Source organism: Coturnix japonica, unplaced genomic scaffold (genome assembly GCF_054131305.1).
Source record: "Coturnix japonica strain WE unplaced genomic scaffold, WE-NBRP24 Scf085, whole genome shotgun sequence".
Lineage (NCBI taxonomy): Eukaryota > Metazoa > Chordata > Aves > Galliformes > Phasianidae > Coturnix > Coturnix japonica.
Window position 1 is genome coordinate 238,999 of NW_028188988.1, and position 25,324 is coordinate 264,322.

Genomic DNA, 25,324 nt, shown 5'->3' on the forward strand with positions numbered 1-25,324 from the left:
TATTATTGGGGTTATGGGGTTGTTATGGGTTTATTATGGGGTTATGGGGTCGTTATGGGGTTGTTATGGGGTTCTTATGGGGATATGAAGACACTATGGGTTTATATATGGGGCACTATAGGGGTCTATGGGGCTCTATAGGAGATATAGGGCTATATATGGGGTCCTTATAGGGTATGGGGGGGTCTATGGGGCACTATAGGGGTCTATGGGGCTCTATAGGAGATATAGGGCTATATATGGGGTCCTTATAGGGTATGGGGGGGTCTATGGGGTTTCTATAGGGGATATAGGGCTGTATATGGAGTCCTTATAGGGTATGGGAGGGGTCTATGGGGCACTATAGGGGTCAATGGGGCTCTATAGGGGATATAGGGTTATATACGGGGCCACTATGGGGGCTATTATGGGATAAATAACATATATGGGGCCAGTTATGGGGTCATTATAGGGTCTATAGGGCACCCAACCCCATCGGTGGGCCCCACCTTCGCCATCGCCCTTTTAAATTATACCGGAAGTCTCAAAAGGAACCGGAAGCAGGAAGTATTCCACGCAAAGCACTCTGGGAAAGCGACGGCGGCGTCCGGAGCGACGCCATTATGGTGGGGGCGGGGGGGGCGGCTATGGGGTTTTCTATGGGGTTATGGGGTTTTCTATGGGGCTATGGGGTTTTCTATGGGGTTATGGGGTTTTCTATGGGGTTATGGGGTTATAGGGTTTTCTATGGGGTTTTAGCGTCTTATATGGGGCTTTAGGGTCTCTTATGGGGCTATGGGGTCCCTTTATGGGGTTATAGGGTCTCCTTTGGGGTTATGGGGTCCCTTTATGGGGTTTTAGGGTCTTCTATGGGGTTTTCTATGGGGTTTGGAGGTTATAGGGTTTTCTATGGGGCTTTAGGGTCTCCTATGGGGCTATGGGGTCCCTTTATGGGGTTTGGGGTCTCTTTATGGGGTATTAGGGTCTTATATGGGGTCTTCTATGGGGCTTTAAGGTCTCCTATGGGGCTATGGGGTCCCTTTATGGGGCTATGGGGTCCCTTTATGGGGTTTTAGGGACTTCTATGGGGTTTTCTATAGGGTTATGGGGTTTTCTATGGGGTTTTAGTGTCTTCTATGGGGTCTTCTATGAGGTTATAGAGTTTCCTATGGGGTTATGGGGTCTCCTATGGGGCTATGGGGTCCCTCCATGGGGTTATGGGGTCCCTTTATGGGGTTTTAGGGTCTTATATGGGGTTTTCTATGGGGTTATGGGGTTTTCTATGGGGTTTTAGGGTCTTATATGGGGCTTTAGGGTCTCCTATGGGGTTATGGGGTCCCTTTATGGGGTTATTGGGTCCCTTTATGGGGTTTTAGGGTCATCTATGGGGTCTTCTATGGGGTTATGGGGTCCCTTTATGGGGTTTTAGGGTCTTATATGGGGTTTTAGGGTCTCCTATGGGGCTATGGAGTCCGTTTATGGGGTTATAGGGTCCCTTTATGGGGTTATAGGGTCCCTTTATGGGGTTATAGGGTCTCTTTATGGGGTTTTAGGGTCTCTTATGGGGTTTTAGGGTCTTCTATGGGGTCTTCTATGGGTTTTTTGGGGTTTTCTATGGGGTTTGGGACTTCTATAGGGTTTTAGGGTCCCCTATGGGGCTTTAGGGTCTCCTATGGGGTTATGGGGTCCCCTATGGGTTTATGGGCTCCTCTATGGGGTTCTGTGTCCCCCATTGACGTTATGGGGTTTCCCATTGACCCCATAGGCTGCCGCGTTGGATTTGGGGTCGAAGGAGCAGAAGGACGCGGCCTTGGACCGACGCATCGCAGCGCTGAGGAAGAAGAACGAGGCCTTGGTGCGACGGTACCAGGTACGGCCAGAATCCCATAGAATCACATAGAATCCCATAATCCCATAATCCCATTAGAATCCCATAGGAATCCCATAGAATCCCATAAAAATCCCATAATAATTCGATTATAATCCCATAACCCCATATAATCCCATAAGAATCCCATAGAATCCCATAATAATCCCATATAATCCCATAAGAATCCCATAATAGTCCCATAATAATACCATAATCCCATAGAATCCCATAATAATAATCCCATAATAATCCCATAATAATACCATAATCCCATAAGAATCCCATAATAATACCATAATAATCCCATAAGAATCCCATAGAAATCCCATAAGAATCCCATAATCCCATAGGAATCCCATAAGAATCCCATAGGAATCCCATAAGAATCCCATAAGAATCCCATAATCCCATAGAACCCCATAGGAATCCCATAGGAATCCCATAATAGTCCCATAAGAATCCCATAAGAATCCCATAGGAATCCCATAAGAATCCCATAATAATTCGACTATAATCCCATAACCCCATATAATCCCATAATAATCCCATAATAGTCCCATAATCCCATAGAATCCCATAGGAATCCCATAGGAATCCCATATAATCCCATAATCCCATAAGAATCCCATAGGAATCCCATAAGAATCCCATAATCCCATAAGAATCCCATAATAGTCCCATAATCCCATAAGAATCCCATAAGAATCCCCTAATAATAATCCCATAAGAATTTCATAAGAATCCCATAAGAATCCCATAATAATACCATAATAATCCCATAAGAATCCCATAATCCCATTAGAATCCCATAATCCATAAGAATCCCATAGAAATCCCATAAGAATCCCATAATCCCATATAATCCAATAATGATCCCATAATGATCCCATAATCTGATTATAATCCAATTATAATCCCATAATCCCATATAATCCCATAGAATCCCATAAGAATCCCATAATAATTCGATAATAATCCCATAACCCCATATAATCCCATAATAATCCCATAGAATCCCATAAAATCCCATAGAAATCCCATAAGAATCCCATAATAGTCCCATAATCCCATAAGAATCCCATAGAATCCCATAAGAATCCCATAAGAATCCCATAAGAATCCCATAGAATCCCATAAGAATCCCATAAGAATCCCATAGAATCCCATAAGAATCCCATAAGAATCCCATAATCCAATTATAATCCCATAATCCCATTAGAATCCCATAGGAATCCTGTAAGAATCCCATAATCCCATAAGAATCCCATATAATCCCATAATAATCCCATAATAATTCGATTAGAAACCCATAATCCCATATAATACCATAATAATCCCATAGAATCCCATAGAATCCCATAATAATCCCATAGAATCCCATAGAATCCCATAATAGTCCCATAATCCCATAAGAATCCCATAATCCCGTATAATCCAATAATGATCCCATAATAGTCCCATAATCCCATAAGAATCCCATAGGAATCCCATAAGAATCCCATAATAATTCGATTATAATCCCATAACCCCATATAATCTCGTAAGAATCCCATAATCCTATAATAATCCCATAATAGTCCCATAATCCCATAAGAATCCCATAAGAATCCCGTATAATCCCATAGAATCCCATAAGAATCCCATAGAATCCCATAGAATCCCATAATCCCATAAGAATCCCATAGGAATCCCATAGAATCCCATAATAGTCCCATAATCCCATAATAATCCCATAGAAATCCCATAATAATCCCATAATCCCATAAGAATCCCATAATAGTCCCATAAGAATCCCATAGGAATCCCATAAGAATCCCATAATAATCCCATAAGAGTCCCATAGAATCCCATCGGAATCCCATAGAAATCCCATAAGAATTCCATAATCCCATAAGAATCCCATAGAAATCCCATAATAATCCCATAAGAATCCCATAGAATCCCATAGAATCCCATAAGAATCCCATATAATCCCATAAGAATCCCGTAATAATAATCCCATAGAATCCCATAGAATCCCATAGAATCCCATAATCCCATATAATCCAATAGTAGTCCCATAATCCCATAAGAATCCCATAGAAATCCCTTTAGAATCCCATAATCCCATTAGAATCCCATAAGAATCCCATAAGAATCCCATAATCCCATAAGAATCCCATAGGAATCCCATAGAATCCCATAAAATCCCATAGAATCCCATAATCCCATAGAATCCCATAATCCCATAAGAATCCCATAAGAATCCCATAGAAATCCCATAGGAACCCCATAAGAATCCCATAATCCCATAATAATCCCATTATAATCCCATAATAATCCCATAATCCTATTATAATCCTATAATCCCATAATAATCCCATAATGATCCCATAATAATCCCATAATCATCTAATGGGATATTTGACCCCTTATAGGTTTTGGGGTGGGATTAGGGTTAATTTTGGGGTAAATTAATGGGGTTTTGGGGTCCACACCCCATAATCCCACCCCACACCCCATAATCCCACCCCACACCCCATAATCCCACCCCACACCCCATAATCCCACCATTTATCCCTTAATCCCATATTGTTTTATAGGGTGGAGCTTCATCTTATGGGATATTTGACCCCTTATAGGTTTTGGGGTTAATTTTGGGGTAAATTATGGGGTTTTTGGGGTTTATAGGAAATAGAGGAGGACCGACGACGTGCTGAATTGAGGGGGGGGGCTGTGACGGCACCGCGACGGACCCGGGACCCACAGCGTCGCTATGGGGCAGCGGTAATGGGGTGGGGGGGGGAATTATGGGGTATTTATGGGGTTTTGGGGTTATATGGGGCGTTATGGGGTTCTATGGGGTTATATAGGGGTATATGGGGTCGTATGGGGTTATATGGGGTCGTATGGGGTTATATGGGGCTATATGGGGTGTTATGGGGTTGTATGGGGGGATATGGGGTGTTACGGGGTTGTATGGGGTTATATGGGGTTATATGGGGTTGTATGGGGTTATATGGGGCTATATGGGGTGTTATGGGGTTCTATGGGGTTATATAGGGGTATATGGGGTTATATGGGGTGTTATGGGGTTATATGGGGTTATATGTAATGGGGTGGGGGTGAATTATGGGGTATTTATGGGGTTTTGGGGTTATATGGGGTGTTATGGGGTTATATGGGGGGATATGGGGTGTTATGGGGTTCTATGGGGTTATATAGGGGTATATGGGTTTGTATGGGGCTATATGGGGTGTTATGGGGTTATATGGGGCAGCGGTAATGGGGTGGTTGGTGATTTATGGGGTATTTATGGGGTTTTGGGGTTATATGGGGTGTTATGCGGTTCTATGGGGTTATATAGGGGTATATGGGGTTGTATGGGGCTATATGGGGTGTTATGGGGTTATATGGGGGGATTTGGGGGGATTTGGGGGGATGTGGGGTGTTATGGGGTTATATGGGGTTATATGTAATGGGGTGGGGGGTGATTTATGGGGTATTTATGGGGTTTTGGGTTTATATGGGGTGTTATGGGGTTATGACCTTATATAGGATTATTCATTTTAAGGTAAATCTTCCATTTCTTTTATAGGATCAACCCCCCCGCAACACCCCCAAGAAACCCCCCATTACAGCCCCCAAAACCCCCCGGACCCCCACGCGCCCCCCCAGGACCGAACCACAACCCCCTCCCCATAATAATATGGGGGGGGGAGATGGGGTCCATATAGTTATGGGGGGGGCTCGGGGTGGGGGGGGTCGAGGGAGGAGGGGTCGGGGGGGGCCGGGGGGGCAACGGAGCTGTGGGGCCGGGGGGGGACGGAGCTGAAAGGAGGAATCAGGTGGGTAAATTGGGGGGGGGGATATATGGGGGGGGGGTTGGGGGGGGTTATGGGGCTGGGGGGGGTCTTGGGGGGGATTAGGGGGGATTATGGGGGGTCTTGGGGGGTTATGGGGTGATTTGGGGGGCGTTGGGGGGGGTTATGGGGTGTTTTGAGGTGGGTTTATGGGGCTGGGGGGGGTTATGGGGGTTGTATGGGGGGCAATGGGTCTGGGGGGGATATGGGGTGTTTTGGGGGGCTTATGTGGTGTTTTGGGGGGGTTTATGGGGCTGTGGGGGGTTCTGGGGGGGTTGGGGTGGGTGTATGGGGGGGTTATAGGGCTGGGGGGGGCTATGGGGAGGTTTAGGGCTGGGGGTCTTACGGGGTGTTTTGGTGGGGGGTCGGGGGGTTATAGGGATGGGGGAGTTATGGGGGGGTTGGGGGGCTTTGGTGGCATTTGGTGGGGGGTTATGGGGTGTTTTGGGGGAGTTTATGGGGCTGGGATGGGTTATGGGGTGTTTGGGGGGGGGCCTGGGGGAGTCATGGGGCTGGGGGGCTTTTGGGGGGGGTTATAGGGCTGGGGGGGTTATGGGTGGTGGTTGGGGGGTCTTGGGGTGGTTATGGGGTGTTTGGGGGGGGGGTTGGTGATGATTTGGGGTCCATTTCTGGGGTGTCCCCCCCCCATCTCTGCCCCATATCCCCCCCCCAGGAATGGGAGGAGCGTCGGCGTCAGAACATTGAGCGGATGAACGAGGAGATGGAGAAGATCGCGGAGTACGAGCGCAACCAGAGGGTCAGTATCACCCCTATATCGCGATATATCACGATATATCATAATATATCATGATATATCGCGATATAGCACAACATATCGTAATATATCGCGATATATCATGACATATCACAGTATATCAGGACATATCGTAATATATCGTGATATATCAGGACATATCGTAATATATCGCGATATATCACGACATATTGTAATATATCACAATATATCAGGACATATCGTAATATATCGCGATATATCATGACATATTGTGATATATCAGGACATATCGTAATATATCGCGATATATCAGGACATATTGTAATATATCGCGATATATCAGGACATATCGTAATATATCGCGATATATCAGGACATATCGTGACATATCACAATATATCACTATATATCGTAATATATCGCGATATATCAGGACATATCGTAATATATATCGCGATATATCATGACATATCGTAATATATCGCGATATATCATGACATATCGTGACATATCGCAATATATCACGACATATCGTAATATATCGCGATATATCATGACATATCGCAAATATCATGACATATCGTAATATATCACGACATATCGTAATATATCGCGATATATCATGACATATTGTAATATATCGCGATATATCACGACATATCGCAATATATCATGATATATCACGACATTGTAATATATCACGATATATCAGGACATATCGCAATATAGCACAACATATCGTAATATATCGCGATATATCATGACATATTGTAATGTATCGCGATATAATATATCACTACATATCGTAATATATCGCGATATATCAGGACATATCGTAATATATCGTAATGTATCATGATATATTATGACATATCACGATATATCGTGATATATTATGACATATCGTGATATATCACGATATATTGTGACATATCGTGATATATCATATTGTGACACATCGTGATATATCATGATATATTGTGACATTTAGTGATATATCACGATATATTGTGATATATCCTGGTATATCGTGATATATCGCGATATATTGTGGCACATCATGATATATCATTATATATTGTGACATATTGTGACATATCATGATATATCGTGATATATTGTGGCATATCGCAATATATTGTGACATATCATGATATATCGTGGTATATCGCGATATATCGTGACATTTAGTGATATATCGCGATATATTGTGATATATCCTGGTATATCGTGATATATCGCGATGTATCGTGGTATATCGCGATATATTGTGTCATATCGTGATATATCGTGATATAAAATCCCTTATCTCTCTTATAGGATGGTCTCCATGACCGTAATCCCGTCCGGAACTTTCTGGATGATCCCCGACGTTGTGGTCCAGCCCAGGAAGAGGGGAGTCGAAGACATGGACGTAATTGGGGGGGACCCGACTTCGAGGGCGTGAGGGTGGGAATGGAGCGAGAGAAGGTGAGATTTGGGGTGAAAAAGGGGGATTTTGGGGGCGTAGTGTGGGGTTTGGGGGGAAAAGGGGGGATTTTGGGGTGAAAAATGGGGATTTGGGGGTCTTTGGCGGTGGGTTTGGGGTGAAAAAGGGGGATTTTGGGGTTGTAGTGTGGGGTTTGGGGGGAAAAGGGGGGATTTTGGGGTGAAAAATGGGGATTTGGGGGTCTTTGGCAGTGGGTTTGGGGTGAAAAAGGGGGATTTCGGGGTTGTAGTGTGGGGTTTGGGGGTGAAAAAGGGGGATTTTGGGGTCTTTAGCGTTGGATTTGGGGTGAAAAAGGGGGATTTTGGGGTTGTAGTGGGGTTTGGGGGGAAAATGGGGGATTTGGGGGTGAAAAATGGGGATTTGGGGGTGAAAAAGGGGGATTTTGGGGTGAAAAAGGGGGATTTTGGGGTTAAAAAGGGGGGATTTGGGGTGAAAAAGGGGATTTTGGGGTGAAAAGGGGGGATTTCGGGGTTGTAGTGTGGGGTTTGGGGGGAAAAAGGGGGATTTTGGGGGAATTTTGGGGTGAAAAAGGGGGATTTGGGGTGAAAAAGGGGGATTTTGGGGATTTTGACATTGGATTTGGGGTGAAAAAGGGGGATTTTGGGGTCTTTAGCGTTGGATTTGGGGTGAAAAAGGGGGATTTTGGGGTTGTAGTGGGGTTTGGGGGGAAAATGGGGGATTTGGGGGTGAAAAATGGGGATTTGGGGTGAAAAAGGGGGATTTTGGGGGCTGTGGCGTTGGATTTGGGGTGAAAAAGGGGGATTTGGGGTGAAAAGGGATTTGGGGTTGAAAAAGGGGGATTTGGGGTGAAAAAGGGGGATTTTGGGGTTAAAAAAGGGGGATTTGGGGTGAAAAAGGGGGATTTGGGGGTCTTTGGCGTTGGATTTGGGGTGAAAAAGGCCCATTGGGGTCAATTCGTATGGGATTAACGGGGTTGTCCCCTTATAGGAGAAGACCCATTGACCCTGTTGGGCTCTATTGATTCCCCATTGACCCCATTGGCTCTGTTGGCCCCAACCCCATTGATCCCACTGGACCCTATTGATTCCCCATTGATCCTATTGGACCCTATTGATCCCACTGGACCCTATTGATTCCCCATTGATCCTATTGGACCCTATTGATCCCACTGGACCCTATTGATTCCCCATTGGTCTTATTGGACCCTATTGATCCCACTGGACCCTATTGATTCCCCATTGGTCCCATTGGTCCCATTGACCCCATTGACCCCATTGGTCCCATTGGCCCCATTGACCCCATTGGCCCCATTGACCCCATTGGTCCCATTGGCCCCATTGGTCCCATTGACCCCATTGGTCCCATTGACCCCATTGGTCCCATTGACCCCATTGACCCCATTGACCCCATTGGTCCCATTGACCCCATTGGTCCCATTGACCCCATTGGCCCCATTGATCCCATTGGTCCCATTGACCCCATTGGTCCCATTGACTCCATTGGTCCCATTGACCCCATTGGTCCCATTGACCCCATTGGCCCCATTGACCCCATTGCTCCCATTGACCCCATTGACCCCATTGACCCCATTGACCCCATTGGTCCCATTGACCCCATTGGTCCCATTGACCCCATTGGTCCCATTGACCCCATTGATCCCATTGGTCCCATTGACCCCATTGACCCCATTGACCCCATTGGTCCCATTGGTCCCATTGACCCCATTGACCCCATTGGTCCCATTGACCCCATTGGTCCCATTGACCCCATTGACCCCATTGGTCCCATTGGCCCCATTGGTCCCATTGACCCCATTGACCCCATTGATCCCATTGACCCCATTGGTCCCATTGACCCCATTGACCCCATTGGTCCCATTGACCCCATTGGTCCCATTGACCCCATTGGTCCCATTGACCCCATTGACCCCATTGACCCCATTGGTCCCATTGACCCCATTGACTCCATTGATCCCATTGACCCCATTGACCCCATTGGTCCCATTGACCCCATTGGTCCCATTGACCCCATTGACCCCATAGGTCCCAATGACCCCATTGACCCCATTGGTCCCATTGACCCCACTGGTCCCATTGACCCCATTGGCCCCATTGGCCCCATTGACCCCATTGGTCCCATTGGTCCCATTGGCCCCATTGGCCCCATTGACCCCATTGACCCCATTGGCCCCATTGACCCCATTGGTCCCATTGGCCCCATTGACCCCATTGGTCCCATTGGTCCCATTGACCCCATTGGTCCCATTGACCCCATTGACCCCATTGGTCCCATTGGTCCCATTGACCCCATTGGTCCCATTGGTCCCATTGACCCCATTGGCCCCATTGACCCCATTGGTCCCATTGGTCCCATTGACCCCATTGATCGCATTGACCCCATTGACCCTATTGATCCTTATAGGGTCGGAACCCGAAGTCGGTTGACGTGACGCTGTCGATGACGGGTCGGGAACGGGCCGAATACGAGCGATGGAAACGGGAACGGGATCGAATCGACCGCGAGCGGCTGGAACGGCACCGACAGCCCAGCGGGAAATGGCGCCGGGAATGGGACGCCCATAAAACAGACGGCATGTGGGTACTACCCCATTGAGCCCATTGAAACCTATTGATTCCCCATTGATCCCATTGGACCCTATTGATTCCCCATTGGACCCTATTGATTCCCCATTGACCCCATTGGACTCTATTGATGCCCCATTGACCCTATTGATCCCATTGGACCCTATTGATCCTATTGGACCCTATTGATCCTATTGGACCCTATTGATGCCCCATTGATCCCATTGGACCCTATTGATGCCCCATTGACCCCATTGGACCTTACTGATTGATGCCCCATTGACCCCATTGGACCCATTGGACCCTATTGATTCCCCATTGATCCCATTGGACCCTATTGATCCTATTGGACCCTATTGATTCCCCATTGGACCCTATTGATTCACCATTGACCCTATTGATGCCCCATTGACCCCATTGGACCCTATTGATTCCCCGTTGACCCCATTGGACCCTATTGACCCCCCATTGATCCCATTGACCCCCCATTGGTCCCATTGACCCCATTGGTCCCATTGACCCTATTGATCCCATTGATTCCGACCCCATTGGTCCCATTGACCCTATTGATCCCATTGATCCCGACCCTATTGATCCTATTGGACCCTATTGATTCCCCATTGACCCCATTGGACCCTATTGATCCCATTGGACCCTATCGATGTCCCATTGGACCTTATTGATTGATGCCCCATTGATCCTATTGGGCCCTATTGATGCCCCATTGGACCCTATTGATGCCCCATTGGACCCTATTGATGCCCCATTGGACCCTATTGATGCCCCATTGATCCCATTGGACCCTATTGATCCTATTGGACCCTATTGATGCCCCATTGAGCCCATTGGACCCTATTGATGCCCCATTGACCCTATTGATCCCATTGACCCTATTGATCTCATTGACCCCATTGATCCCATTGACCCCATTGATCCCATTGGTCCCATTGACTCCATTGACCCCATTGATCCCATTGACCCTATTGAACCCATTGATCCCGACCCCATTGACCCTATTGATCCCATTGACCCTATTGATCTCATTGGTCCCATTGACCCCATTGACCCCATTGATCCCATTGATCCCATTGGCCCCATTGACCCCATTGATCCCATTACCCCCCATTACCCCCCATTACCCCCCATTAACCCCCCCATTTTATCCCCCCCCCCCAACAGGTTTAAGGATGGCGCCCCCCCCTCAGATCCCGGTACATCCCCCCCCCCCTTTATATTATGGGGCCAATTACCCCCATAATTTAATTATGGGGGGGGGGCACATAATAAACCTTAATATCTGCCCCCCCCCCATAATCCAGCCCCACACAACCCCCCCACTTTGCCCCCCCGACGGAGGAAGGGTCGGGGTCGAGGCTCCCCCCTCCCCAGCAAAGGATATAGGTGAGAATTGGGGGGGGGGGGTCTTTAAAGGGGGGGGGTCTTTAAAGGGGGGGGTATGGTTTTAATGGGGGGGGTCCTGGTTTTAATGGGGGGGGGTCTTTAAAGTGTGGGGGGGTCTTTAAGGGGGGGTATGGTTTTAATGGGGGGGTCTTTAAAGGGGGGGGGTATGGTTTTATTGGGGGGGGGTCCTTAATGGGGGGGGGGGCATAGTTTTAATGGGGGGGGGGTTTAATGAGGGGGGTCTTTAAGGGAGGGGGGGGCATGGTTTTAATGGGGGGGGTCTTTAAAGTGGGGGGGGGTCTTTAAGGGGGGGGCATGGTTTTAATGGGGGTGGGTCTTTAAAGGGGGGGGTCTTTAAGGGTTTTAATGGGGGGGGTCTTTAAGGGGGGGTATGGGTTTAATGGGGGGGTCTTTAAAGGGGGGGGCATGGTTTTAATGGGGGGGGGTCTTTAAAGTGGGGGGGGGTCTTTAAGGGGGGTATGGGTTTAATGGGGGGGGTCTTTAAGGGTTTTAATGGGGGGGTCTTTAAGGGGGGGTATGGGTTTAATGGGGGGGTCTTTAAAGTGGGGGGGGTCTTTAAGGGGGGGGGATGGTTTTAATGGGGGGGTCTTTAAAGGGGGGGGTATGGTTTTATTGGGGGGGGGTCCTTAATGGGGAGGGGTCTTTAAAGGGGGGGGTATGGTTTTATTGGGTGGGGGGTCTTTAAAGTGGGGGGGGTCTTTAAGGGGGAGGGGGTCTGGTTTTAATGGGGGGGGTCTTTAAATGGGGGGGTCTTTAAATGGGGGGGGTCTTTAAGGGTTTTAATGGGGGGGTCTTTAATGGGGGGGGTCTTTAAGGGAGGGGGGGGCATGGTTTTAATGGGGGGGGTCTTTAAAAGGGGGGGGTCTTTAAGGGGGTGTGTGGTTTTAATGGGGGGGGTCTTTAAAGGGGGGGCATAGTATTAATGGGGGGATCATAGTTTTAATTGGGGGGGGGCATGGTTTTAATGGGGGGGGTCTTTAAGGGGGAGGGGGTCTGGTTTTAATGGGGGGGGTCTTTAAATGGGGGGGGTCTTTAAGGGTTTTAATGGGGGGGTCTTTAAAGGGAGGGGTCTTTAATGGGGGGGTATGGGTTTAATGGGGGGGGTCTTTAAAGTGGGGGGGTCTTTAAGGGGGGGTATGGGTTTAATGGGGGTGTCTTTAAGTGTTTTAATGGGGGGGGTCTTTAAGGGGGGGGGTCTTTAAAGGGGGGGACATAGTTTTAATGGGGGGGGGTCTGGTTTTAAAGGGGGGGGTCTTTAAAGTGGGGGGGGGGTCTTTAAAGGGGGGGGTATAGTTTTAAAGGGGGGGGTATGGTTTTAATGGGGGGGGTCTTTAAAGTGGGGGGGGGTCTTTAAGGGGGGGTGTATGGTGTTAATGGGGGGGGTCCTGGTTTTAATGGGGGGGGTCTTTGAAGTGGGGGGGGTCCTTAAGGGGGGGTCTTGGTTTTAATGGGGGGGGTCTTTAAGGGGGGGGTCTTTAAGGGTTTTAATGGGGGGGGTCTTTAATGGGGGGGGTCTTTAATGGGGGGGCATGGTTTTAATGGGGGGGGTCTTTAAAGTGGGGGGGGGGTCCTTAAGGGGGGGCATGGGTTTAATGGGAGGGTCTTTAAAGTGGGGGGGGTCTTTAAGGGGGGGTCTTTAGGGGTTTTAATGGGGGGGTCTTTAAGGGGGGGGTATAGTTTTAATGGGGTGGGTCTGGTTTTAAAGGGGGGGGGTCTTTAAAGTGGGGGGGGTCTTTAAAGGGGGGGGATGGTTTTAATGGGGGGGTCTTTAAAGGGGGGGTATGGTTTTAATGGGGGGGGGTCTTTAATGGGGGGGGCATAGTTTTAATGGGGGGGGGTCTTTAATGAGGGGGGTCTTTAAGGGAGGGGGGGGGCATGGTTTTAATGGGGGGGTCTTTAAAAGGGGGGGGGTCTTTAAGGGGGGGGTATGGTTTTAATGGGGGGGGTCTTTAAAGTGGGGGGGGTCTTTAAGGGGGGGGCATGGTTTTAATGGGGGGGGTCTTTAAAGTGGGGGGGGTCTTTAAGGGGGGGTATGGGTTTAATGGGGGGGGGGTCTTTAAGGGTTTTAATGGGGGGGGGGTCCTTAAGGGGGGTTATGGTTTTATTGGGGGGGGGGTCTTTAAGGGGGGGGGGTATGGTTTTAATGGGGGGGGGGTTTAAGGGGGGGGTCTTTAAGGGTTTTAATGGGGGGGGGTCTTTAAGGGGGGTATGGGTTTAATGGGGGGGGGTCCTGGTTTTAATGGGGGGGTCTTTAAAGGGGGGGGTCTTTAAAGTGGGGGGGGGTCTTTAAGGGGGGGTATGGGTTTAATGGGGGGGGTCTTTAAGGGTTTTAATGGGGGGGGTCTTTAAGGGGGGGTATGGGTTTAATGGGGGGGTCTTTAAAGTGGGGGGGGTCTTTAAGGGGGGGGTCTTTAAGGGTTTTAATGGGGGGGGTCTTTAAGGGGGGGGTATAGTTTTAAAGGGGGGGTATGGTTTTAATGGGGGGGTCTTTAAAGGAGGGGGTATGGTTTTAATGAGGGGGGGGCTTAAAGGGGTCATTAATAGGGTTAATAATGGGGGAAGGGTTAATAAATGGGGGGGGTCATTAATAGGGTTATTAATTGGAGGTGGGTAATAATTGGGGGGGGGAGGTCAATAATAGGGTTAATAATGTGCCCCCCCCCCATTAATATCTATTGCCCCCCCCTCATTTTAAACCCCCCCCCATTTTAAAGCATGCACGACGACCGCTGGGAGGAAGAGAAGCAACAGGAGGAGGTGAGGAGCCCCCCCCCCATAGAAAATAATAGGGACCCCCCCCAAAATTAACTCCCCCCCCCATATAAGAGAACCCCCCCCCCATAAGAGACCCCCCCCCTATTTAAAGTACCCCCCCCCTTAAATTCTATGGGGGGGGGGTCCCATAAACCCCCCCCATTTTATTACCCCCCCCCCCATTTAAAGTGCCCCCCCCTCTTAATTTCTTTGGGGGGGGGGTCCCATAATCCAACCCAATTCCAATGACCCCCCCCCCATTTAATTAACCCCCCCACATTTAATTGCCCCCCCCCATTTAATTACCCCCCCCACATTTAATTACCCCCCCCATATTTAATTGCCCCCCCCCCATTTAGACCCAGACCCCCCCCCCCATATTATTACCCCCCCCCTTAAATTCTTTGGGGGGGGGGTCCCATTATCAACCCCATTTAACCCCCCCCCCCCCCATTTAATTGCCCCCCCCCCCTCCAATTTAAAGTGACCCCCCCCTAATTTCTTTTTTGGGGGGGGGGTCCCCATTTAGACCCAGCCCCCCCCCCCATCATCGTCCCCCCCCCCCCCGGATGACGATGATGATGATGACGACCAATGGGAGGACGTCAGTGATGAAGATGGAGACCCCCCCCCCAATAATAAAATGGAGTCACCCCCCCAGGAAGAGAATAAAGACCCCCAGCCCCCCCACACCCCAAAAACCCCCCCACCACAAAAGGAATGGGGGGAGGAGATGGAGCACGGAGCCCCCCCCAGGGTAAAGGTAAATGGAGGGGGGGGGGGGGTAATTAATGAGGGGGGGTAATTAATTGGGGGGGGGTTAATTAATTGGGGTGGGGTTAATTAATTGGGGGGTATTAATAAATGGGGGGGGGTCCTAATAATAAATGGGGGGGTCCTAATAAATAAGGGGGGTGGGGGTTAATTAATTGGGGGGGGTAATTAATTGGGGGGGGTCCTAATAAATAAGAGGGGGGGGGGCTAATAAATAAGGGGGAGGGTTAATTAATTGGGGGGGGTTAATTAATAAATGGGGGGGGGGAGTTAATGAATGGGGGGGGTCCTAATAATGGGGGGGTTATTAATAAATGGGGGGGGTCCTAATAAATAAGGGGGTGGGTTAATTAATTGGGGGGTGTGTGTTAATTAATTGGGGGGGGTTAATTAATTGGGGGGTATTAATAAATGGGGGGGGGTCCTAATAAATGGGGGGAGTTAATGGGGGGGGGTCCTAATAATAAATGGGGGGGGTAATTAATTGGGGGGGGGTTTAATTAATTGGGGGGGGGTATTAAATAAGGTGGGGGTAATTAATTGGGGGGGGTATTAATGAATGGGGGGCGTCCTAATAATAAATGGGGGGGGGGGTTTAATTAATTGGGGGGGGTATTAATTAATGGGGGGTTCTAATAAATAAGGGGGGGGTTAATTAATTGGGGGGGGGGTAATTAATTGGGGGGTGGTATTAATACATGGGGGGGGTCCTAATAAATGAAGGGTGTTAATTAATTGGGGGGGGTAATAAATGGGGGGGTTAATAATTGGGGCTAATAATTAACAGGGGGGCTATTAATTAGCCTAATAATTAGGCTATTAATTAAAGGGGGGGCCTAATTAATGGGGGTGGGGGGGTAATAATGTTGGGGGGGGTCCGATAATTAAGAGGGGGGTAATTAATAAGGAGGGGGCTAATAATTACTGCGGGGGGTTGTTAATTAAGCTATTAATTAGTCTATTAATTAAGCTAATTAATGACACCCCCCTTAATTAATTAACAGACGCTGCTTCCCCCCCGTGGTGGATTTGTCCGATTTCCTCCGGGTGCGTTTCCGTAAGAGCTGATTAATTAATTAATTACTAATTAATTACTAATTATTAATTAATTATTAATTGATTAGCCATCGTTTTAATTAATTATTAATTTATTAATGCGATTATGTTGTTAATTAACCCCCCCCAATAGATTTGAATGAAGATCCCGACACCCCCCCTTTATTAATAAATAATTATTAATTAATTAGTGTTAATTGGTCATTAATTATTGCGGCGTTTATTAATTGGGGTTATTAACTGGGGGTGGGTGGGTTGTAATTAATGATTAATAATTACTAATTAATAACTAATAATTAATTGACCCCCTCCACCTCATTCCTCCCTTTGACTCCTAGCTCTTAATTAAACGTAATTATTAATTAATAATTAATAATAATTACTAATTGCTATTAATTAATGCCTGGGGGGGCAGCAATTATTGGCTCGTTAATTAACTTATAATTAATTAATATAGTATTAATATTAATAACTATATATTAATTATTAATAATACAGTAATTATTAATAACTAACAAATGCTATAATTATTTTAATTAATTACTAATTAAGTATTAATAACTAATTATGGATAATTAATATTCCCTCTCCCCCATAATTAACATAATTATTAATTAATTAGTTATTAATAATTAATTATTAGTGTAATTAATTCTATTATTTATTAATTGGGGGGTTGGCATTAATGGATTCATTTATTATTAATTGATGACTAATAATAACTAATAATTAACCATTGATAACAAATAAATATCAATAATTAATAACTGATAATTAATGACTGATAACTAATTAATATCTGATATTTAATAGTTAATTAATAATTAAATTAATAATTAATTATCTTTGTTTCCCCCCCCAACAGAACTGAGACCATCACGAAGACCCCGACCCCCCCCTTTAATAAAATAATAATTAATAATTGTCTGTTAATTGTTTATTAATTAAGGTAATTAATGAGCTGGGAGGGGAGAGGGGCTTGTTACTGAGTTAATTAGTAATTAATAATTAATAATTATTAATAATTATTAAGGGATAATTATTAGGGATTAATCCAGCCCCATTTGGATTCTGTGCCCCCCACCCCAATAATAACTAATTAGTATTAGCTCGTTAATTAATTGATTAAGAAATATTATTAGTGTTTTAATTCAGTAATTAGAGGGAGTTGGTCGTTAGTTAATTATTAATATTAATAACAATTATTAATTAATAATATTAATTTTATTTAATTTAATTTTAATTAATTTTAGTTTAATTAATTTAATTTTTTTATTTAATTTTAATATTAATTAATAATAATTAATAATTAATAATGTAATTAATCCCTTCAGGAGACCTTAAAGCAATTATGCCTCCCCATAATTAATAATTAATAATTAGTAATTAGTAATTAATTGTCTGTTGATTGATTAATTAGTGGGAGTGGTGGTAGTTAATTAATGATTAATTAATAATAATATTAATAATAATTAAGTAACTAATAGGTTAATAATCATAAAGGTAATAATGATGTTGACAATTAATAATAATAGTAGTAATTATTAATTACTATTAATTGTAACATATTAAATATTATTATTAATGTTAATTAATAATTATTATAATGTTAATAATTATTATAATGTTAATGAAGGTGATAAGACAATAATAATTAATTATTATTAATTTCTTAATTATTAAGTGGGGTTTTAAGGGCTGAATTTTGGAATAAAAATGGGCGATTTTGGGGTTTTTTGGGGTAAAAATGGGGAAATTTGGGGTTTTTAGGGGCAAATTTTGGGGTAAAAATGGGCAATTTTGGGTCTTCTTGGGTTGAAAATGGGGAATTTTGGGGTCAAAATGGGCGATTTTGGTGTTTTAATGGGCGAATTTTGGGGTGAAAATGGTGAATTTTGGGGTTTTTTGGGGTCAAATCTGGGGTGAAAATGGGCGATTTTTGGGGTTTTCTGGTGTAAAAATGGGGAATTTGGGTTTTTAGGGGCGAATTTTGGGGTGAAAATGGGCGATTTTGGGGTTTTAATGGGCGAATTTTGGGGTGAAAATGGGCGATTTTAGGGTTTTGAGAGGTGAATTTTGGGGTGAAATGAGGGAATTTAGGGGTTTTTTGGAGCTTAAAATGGGGAATTTGGGTTTTTGGGTCAAATCTGGGGTGAAAATGGGCGATTTTGGGGTTTTTAGGAGTGAAAATGAGGAAATTTGGAGTTTCTAGGGGTGAATTTTGGGGTGAAAATATGGAATTTTGGGGTTTTGGGGTCTTAAAATGGGGAATTTTGGGGTAAAAATGGGCAATTTCAGGGTTTTTGGTGTGAAAATGGGTGATTTGGGCTCTTCTGGGAAGCAATTTTGGGGTGAAAATTGGAAATTTTGGGATTTTTTGAGCTTAAAATGGGTAATTTTGGTTTTTGGAGGTGAAATTTTGGGGAGAAAATGGTGAATTTGGGGGTTTTTGGGGTGAAAATGGGGAATTTTGGGTTTTTAGGGGCGAATTTTGGGGTGAAAATGGGTGATTGGGGGTTTTTGGGGTGAAAATGGGCAATTTTGGGATTTTTTGGGGTCAAATCTGGGGTGAAAATGGGCGATTTTGGGGTTTTTTTGGGGTGAAAATGGGTCAAATTTTGGGGTAAAAATGGGCAAATTTGGTTTTTTGGGGGTTGAAAATGGGCGATTTTGGGGTTTTTGGGGTGAAAATGGGGAATTTTGGGTTTTTAGGGGCGAATTTTGGGGTGAAAATGGGCGATTTGGGGGTTTTGGGGGCTGAAAATGGGGAATTTTGGGGTGAAAATTGGCGATTTTGGTGTTTTAATGGGCGAATTTTGGGGTGAAAATGGTGAATTTTGGGGTTTTTGGGGGTCAAATCTGGGGTGAAAATGGGCGATTTGGGGTTTTTTGGGGTAAAATGGGGAATTTTGGGGTTTTTAGGGGCGAATTTTGGGGTAAAAATGGGCGATTTTGGGGTTTTTAGGGATGAATTTTGGGGTGAAAATGGTGAATTTTGGGGTTTTTTTGGGGTCAAATCTGGGGTGAAAATGGGCGATTTTAGGGTTTTTTGGGGTAAAAATGGGGAAATTTGGGGTTTTAGGGGCGAATTTTGGGGTGAAAATGTGGAATTTTGGGTGTTTAAGGGGAGAATTTGGGGTGAAAATGGGCAATTTTGGTGTTTTAAGGGGCGAATTTTGGGGTGAAAATTGGAAATTTTGGGATTTTTTGAGCTTAAAATGGGTAATTTGGGTTTTTTGGGGGTGAAATTTTGGGGTGAAAATGGGGAATTTTGGGGTTTTAGGGGCGAATTTTGGGGTGAAAATGGGCGATTTTTGGGTTTTAAGGGATGAATTTTGGGGTGAAAATGGTGAATTTTGGGGTTTTTGGGGGTCAAATCTGGGGTGAAAATGGGCGATTTGGGGGTTTTTTGGGGTAAAAATGCGGAAATTTGGGGTTTTAGGGGCGAATTTTGGGGTGAAAATGGGCAATTTGGGGTTTTGGGGGCTGAAAATGGGGACTTTTGGGGTCAAAATGGGCGATTTTGGGGTTTTAATGGGCGAATTTTGGGGTGAAAAGGGGCGATTTTGGAGTTTTGAGAGGTGAATTTTGGGGTGAAATGAGGGAATTTAGGGTTTTTTTGGAGCTTAAAATGGGGAATTTGGGTTTTTTGGGGTGAAAATGGGTGATTTTGGGGTTTTTGGGGGTGAAATTTTGGGATGAAAATGGGGAATTTTGGTTTTATGGGGGGTGAAAATGGGGAATTTTGGGTTTTTAGGGGCAAATTTTGGGGTGAAAATTGGAAATTTTGGGATTTTTTGAGCTTAAAATGAGGAATTTGGGGGTTTGGGGGTGAAGTTTTGGGGTAAAAATTGGCAATTTTGGGGTTTCTGAAGTGAAATTTTGGGTGAAAATGGGCAATTTGGGGTTTTTTTTTGAACTTAAAATGGGGAATTTTGGGTTTTGAGGGGTAAAATGGGCGATTTGGGGTTTGGGGGGCTGAAAATGGGCGATTTTGGTGTTTTTGGGAGGCAATTTTGGGGTGAAAATGGGCAATTTTGGTGTTTTAAGGGACAATTTTGGGTTTTTTGGTGTGAAAATTGGCAATTTTGGGGTCTTTTGGGTGACAATTTTGGGGTAAAAATGGGGAAATTTGGCTTTTTTTCCCCCAAATTGCCCCTTTCCCCCCCCCTTATGTTCCCACATTGACAAAGAACCCAAAATGGCCATTTTTAACCCCAAAATCAACCCCACCCCCTTCCTTGGAGTTTCCCTTTGTGGTTGGCTTAAAGGAAATGGGGAAATGTCCGGTTCCTGAGCAGCCGCCCCATAGCGGAGCCGCCCCATAGATCTTCCCCATAGCAGAGCTGCCCCATAGCAGAGCTGCCCCATAGCGGAGCCCCATAGCGGAGCTGAGCTGCCCCATAGCGGATCTGCCCCATAGGATTGGAGAAGGTAAGTCCTGGGGGGTGGGAGGCACTTATGGGGCAGCCCCATAGGGTGGGGGAGGCACTTATGGGGCAGCCCCATAGGGTGGGGAGGCACTTATGGGGCAGCCCCATTGGGCTCATTTCTGCCCCACATCTGACCCATATTTCCCCCTTTTTAGCCCCAAACTGGGAATGGGACCCACTCCATCGCCTCATTAGCATACCGAGCCTCATTAGCATAACGAGGGTCGTTTGCATACCGAGCCTCATTGGCATATTGTGCCTAATTTGCATAATGAGCCTCATTAACGAGCTTCATTAACCTAACGAGCTCCAACGCAACTTGGATCCTATTGGACTCTACTGGACTCCGAAGGACTCCGCCCCCTCATTAACATACCGAGGATCATTAGCATACCGAGCCTCATTAGCATAACGAGGGTCGATTGCATACCAAGCCTCATTGGCATATCACACCTCATTTGCATAATGAGCCTCATTAACAGGCTTCATTACCTAACGAGCTCCAACGCAACTTGGATCCCATTGGACTCTACTGGACTCCGAAGGACTCTGCCCCCTCATTAACATACCGAGGATCATTAGCATACTGAGCCTCATTAGCATACCGAGCCTCATTAGTGAGCCTCATTAACATAACAAGCCTCATTAGCATATCTAGCCTCATTACCAAGCTTCGTTGACCCAACTTGTTGCCCATTGACATTGAGGTCAGCATTGACCCCAACCCATCCCCCCTCATTAATTAAGCTCATTAATTAACCCTAATTATCCTAATTAATTACCCTAATGAGCCTCTCCTGGCCCCACCCCACCCTTACCCGGACTATTACTACTCCGACCTCACCAACTTCACCTTCGATTCCACCCACGTCCCCCATCACATCCCATGGACTCACCGCGTCGCATTGACTTTATACGCCGCCATCTTCCTCCTCGGCATCCCCGGTAACGCCGTCGTTATTTGGTTGAGTTCTATGGCCCAACACCGCGCCGTGCCGGCGGTTTGGTATCTCCATTTAGCCATAGCCGATCTATTATGTTGTATGGCTTTACCATTCTTAGCCATCCCGGTTGCCGGCGATCACCGTTGGCCGTTGGGTGATACGGGTTGTAAGCTCTTCCCGGCGTTAGCCATCATTAATATGTATTCTAGCGTCCTCCTATTGGCCGCCATCAGCGCCGATCGGTGTTTGATCGTCACCAAACCCACGTGGTGCCATAAACACCGGACGCCGCGCCGAGCTCATTGGGTTTCATTGATGATATGGTTGAGTTCTACCATCCTCACCATCCCAACCTTCATCCACCGCCGCGTCGCCACGATCCCTTTGCCGACACCGAGCTCTGCGTGGTGGATTACGGCACAACCGGCGTCGCCAAAACCTTCACCGCCGTCACCCGCTTCACCGTCGGCTTCCTCCTCCCATTCGCCGCCATTACCGTCTGCCATACGGTTCTATTGACCCAATTACACCGTAGGGGGGTCCGACGAACCCGCCGCGCCGCCGGCACCGTCATGGCCATCGTGGTGACGTTCTTTGTGTGTTGGTTGCCGTTCCATGTCATCGGGTTGATCTTGTTGGCCAATAGATCCAACACCGAGCTTTACCGCGGCGCCGCCATGTTGGATCCGGTGTTTACCGGGTTGGCTTACGCCAATAGTTGCGCCAACCCGGTGATCTACGCGGCGGCGGCGGGGAGGAAAGGGGGGTGGGGGGCGGGGGGAATATGGGGAGGGGGTGGTGGTGCGCCGCCATGCGCCGGGTGTTGAGTGAGGAACCCAATAGTCATGGGAACAGCGGGAGCCCGAAACGTCGGCAACGCCAATACGGGGGATACCGAGGTGTGAGATGGGGGGCTGAGGGGGGGATGGGGATCTTGGTTGTGGGGTTTTGGGGTTATTGGGGGTCTTGGTTGGGGGTTTTGGGGTTATCGTGTCTTTGGGGTCGCCATCTTTGGGGTTGGGGGGCAGAGAGGGAGATGGGGGTCTTGGTTGTGAGTTGGGGGGCAGAGGGGGAGATGGGGGTCTTGGGGGGTTTTGGGGTTATTGGGTCTTTGGGGGTCTTGGTTGCGGGGTTTTGGGGTTGGTGGGTCTTTGGGGTCGCCATCTTTGGGTTAGCCAATATGGTGGACACGGAGGTGTGAGTTGGGGGGCAGAGGGTGGATGGGGGTCTTGGTTGGGGGGTTTGGGGTTGTTGGGGGTCTTGGTTGGGGGCTTTTGGGGTTGTTGGGTCTTTGGGGTCGCCATCTTGGGGGTAGCCATCTTGGGGTCGCCATCTTAGGGGTTATCAGGTCTTTGGGTTGTTTGGGGGCAGAGGGGGGAGATGGGGGTCTTGGTTGGGGGGGTTTTGGGGTTGTTGGGGGTCTTTGGTTGGGGGTTTGGGGGTTGTTGGGTCTTTGGGGTCGCCATCTTTGGGGTTATCCCATCTATGGGGGGTCTTGGTTGGGGGGTTTTGGGGTTGTTGGGGGTCTTGGTTGGGGGGTTTTGGGGTTCTTGGGGGTCTTGGTTGTGGGGTTTTGGGGTTGTTGGGTCTTTGGGGTCGCCAACTTTTGGGTTATCCCGTCTATGGGGGTCTTGGTTGGGGGGTTTGGGGTTGGTGGGTCTTTGGGGTCGCCATCTTTGGGGTTATCAGGTCTTTGGGGTCGCCATCTTTGGGGTTGGGGGGCAGAGGGGTGGATGGGGGTCTTGGTTGGGGGGTTTTGGGGTTGTTGGGGTCTTGGTTGGGGGGGTTTGGGGTTATTGGGTCTTTGGGGTCACCATCTTTCGGGTTATCAGGTCTTTGGGGTCGCCATCTTGCGGGTTATCCCGTCTATGGGGGTCTTGGTTGGGGGGTTTTGGGTTTATCGGGTCTTTGGGGTCACCATCTTTTGGGTTATCCCGTCTATGGGGGTCTTGGTTGGGGGTTTTGGGGTTGTTGGGGGTCTTGGTTGTGGGGTTTTGGGGTTATCGGGTCTTTGGGGGTCTTGGTTGTGGGGTTTGGGGGTTGTTGGTTCTTTGGGGTCGCCATCTTTGGGGTTATCCCATCTATGGGGGTCTTGGTTGTGGGGTTTTGGGGTTGGTGGGTCTTTGGGGTCGCCATCTTTGGGTTATCAGGTCTTTGGGGTTGCCATCTTTGGGGTTGGGGGGCAGAGGGGTGGATGGGGGTCTTGGTTGTGGGGTTTGGGGTTGTTGGGTCTTTGGGGTTGCCATCTTTGGGGTTATCCCGTCTATGGGGTCTTGGTTGTGGGGTTTTGGGGTTGTTGGGGGTCTTGGTTGGGGGGTTTTGGGGTTATCGGGTCTTTGAGGGTCTTGGTTTGGGGGTTTTGGGGTTGTTGGGTCTTTGGGGTCGCCATCTTTTGGGTTATCCTGTCTATGGGGGTCTTGGTTGGGGGGTTTTGGGGTTGTTGGGGGTCTTGGTTGGGGGGTTTTGGGGTTCGTGGGTCTTTGGGGTCTCCATCTTTGGGGTTATCAGGTCTTTGGGGTTGTTGGGGGGCAGAGGGGTGGATGGGGGCCTTGGTTGTGGGGTTTTGGGGTTCTCAGGTCTTTGGGGTCGCCATCTTTGGGGTTATCCCGTCTATGGGGGTCTTGGTTGGGGGGTTTGGGGGTTCTCAGGTCTTTGGGGGTCTTGGATGGGGGGTTTTGGGGTTGTTGGGGGTCTTGGTTGGGGGGTTTTGGGGTTATCGGGTCTTTTGGGGTCGCCATCTTGGGTCGCCATCTTTGTTTGCCATCTTTGGGGTCGCCATCTTGGGTCGCCATCTTTACGGGGTCATTTGTGGTTTGTTCCCATTGATCCATGTTCCTAATTAAAAAGTAATTAATCAAATAGGGTCTAATGAGCCAATGGTGTGTTTTCTATGGGGTCAATGGGGACATATGGGGGTCAATGGGGACATATAGGATCAATGGGGTCAGTGGGGATATATGGGGCACAATGGGGACCTATAGGGTCAATGGGGATATATGGGGGGGCAATGGGGGGCAATGGGGGGTAATAGGGGTAATGGGGGAGCAGTGGGGGGCAATGGGGGCAATAGGAGGTAATGGGGGGCAATGGGGGCAATAGGACGCAATAGGGGGTAATAGGGGGTAATAGGGGGCACTGGGGGGCACTGGGGGGTAATAGGGGGCAATGGGGTGGTAATAGGGGCAATGGGGGATAATAGGGGGCAATAGAGGGCAATGGGGGGTAATAGGGGGCAATAGGGGGCAATGGGGATAATGGGGGACAATAGGGGACAATATGGGGACAATAGGGGGTAATAGGGGGCAATGGGGGGCAATGGGGGCAATGGGGGGCAATAGGGGGCAATGGGGGGCAATGGGCGTCTATGGGGGGGTAATAGGGGGCAATAGGAGTCAATGGGGGGCAATGGGGGGCAATAGGAAGGCAATGGGGGGTAATAGGGGGCAATGGGGGGCAATAGGGGGCAATGGGGAGTTAATAGG

The 25,324-nt window shown here is 47.3% G+C and overlaps 3 protein-coding genes across 3 annotated transcripts in view; all 3 read left to right on the forward strand.

The window, feature by feature from the left end:
- The first annotated feature begins 470 nt into the window (after positions 1–470).
- Positions 471–21,488, forward strand: LOC107307626 (coiled-coil domain-containing protein 9). Its single transcript, XM_085534556.1, is given in 13 exon segments — positions 471–605; positions 1,745–1,849; positions 4,520–4,615; positions 5,427–5,636; positions 5,638–5,676; positions 6,365–6,448; positions 7,748–7,897; positions 10,299–10,471; positions 11,639–11,670; positions 11,779–11,860; positions 14,596–14,638; positions 15,165–15,392; positions 21,381–21,488. Coding segments are annotated over 13 exon segments (1,353 nt in total). The 5' UTR covers positions 471–602.
- Positions 21,489–21,653: 165 nt separating this feature from the next.
- LOC107307624 (C5a anaphylatoxin chemotactic receptor 1-like) lies at positions 21,654–22,669 on the forward strand (the record flags this gene model as incomplete). The annotated part of the gene is given in 2 exon segments (XM_085534557.1): positions 21,654–22,209; positions 22,212–22,669. Coding segments are annotated over 2 exon segments (1,014 nt in total), but the record flags the coding sequence as incomplete, so codon positions are not given.
- Positions 22,670–22,687: 18 nt separating this feature from the next.
- The window catches only part of LOC107307422 (glutaminyl-peptide cyclotransferase-like protein), a 10,865-nt gene continuing 8,228 nt past the window's right edge, over positions 22,688–25,324 (forward strand). The window contains exon 1 of the mRNA XM_085534558.1: positions 22,688–22,741. Coding sequence (XP_085390684.1) covers positions 22,688–22,741 — 54 coding nt within the window. The remainder of the gene's footprint in view (positions 22,742–25,324) is intronic.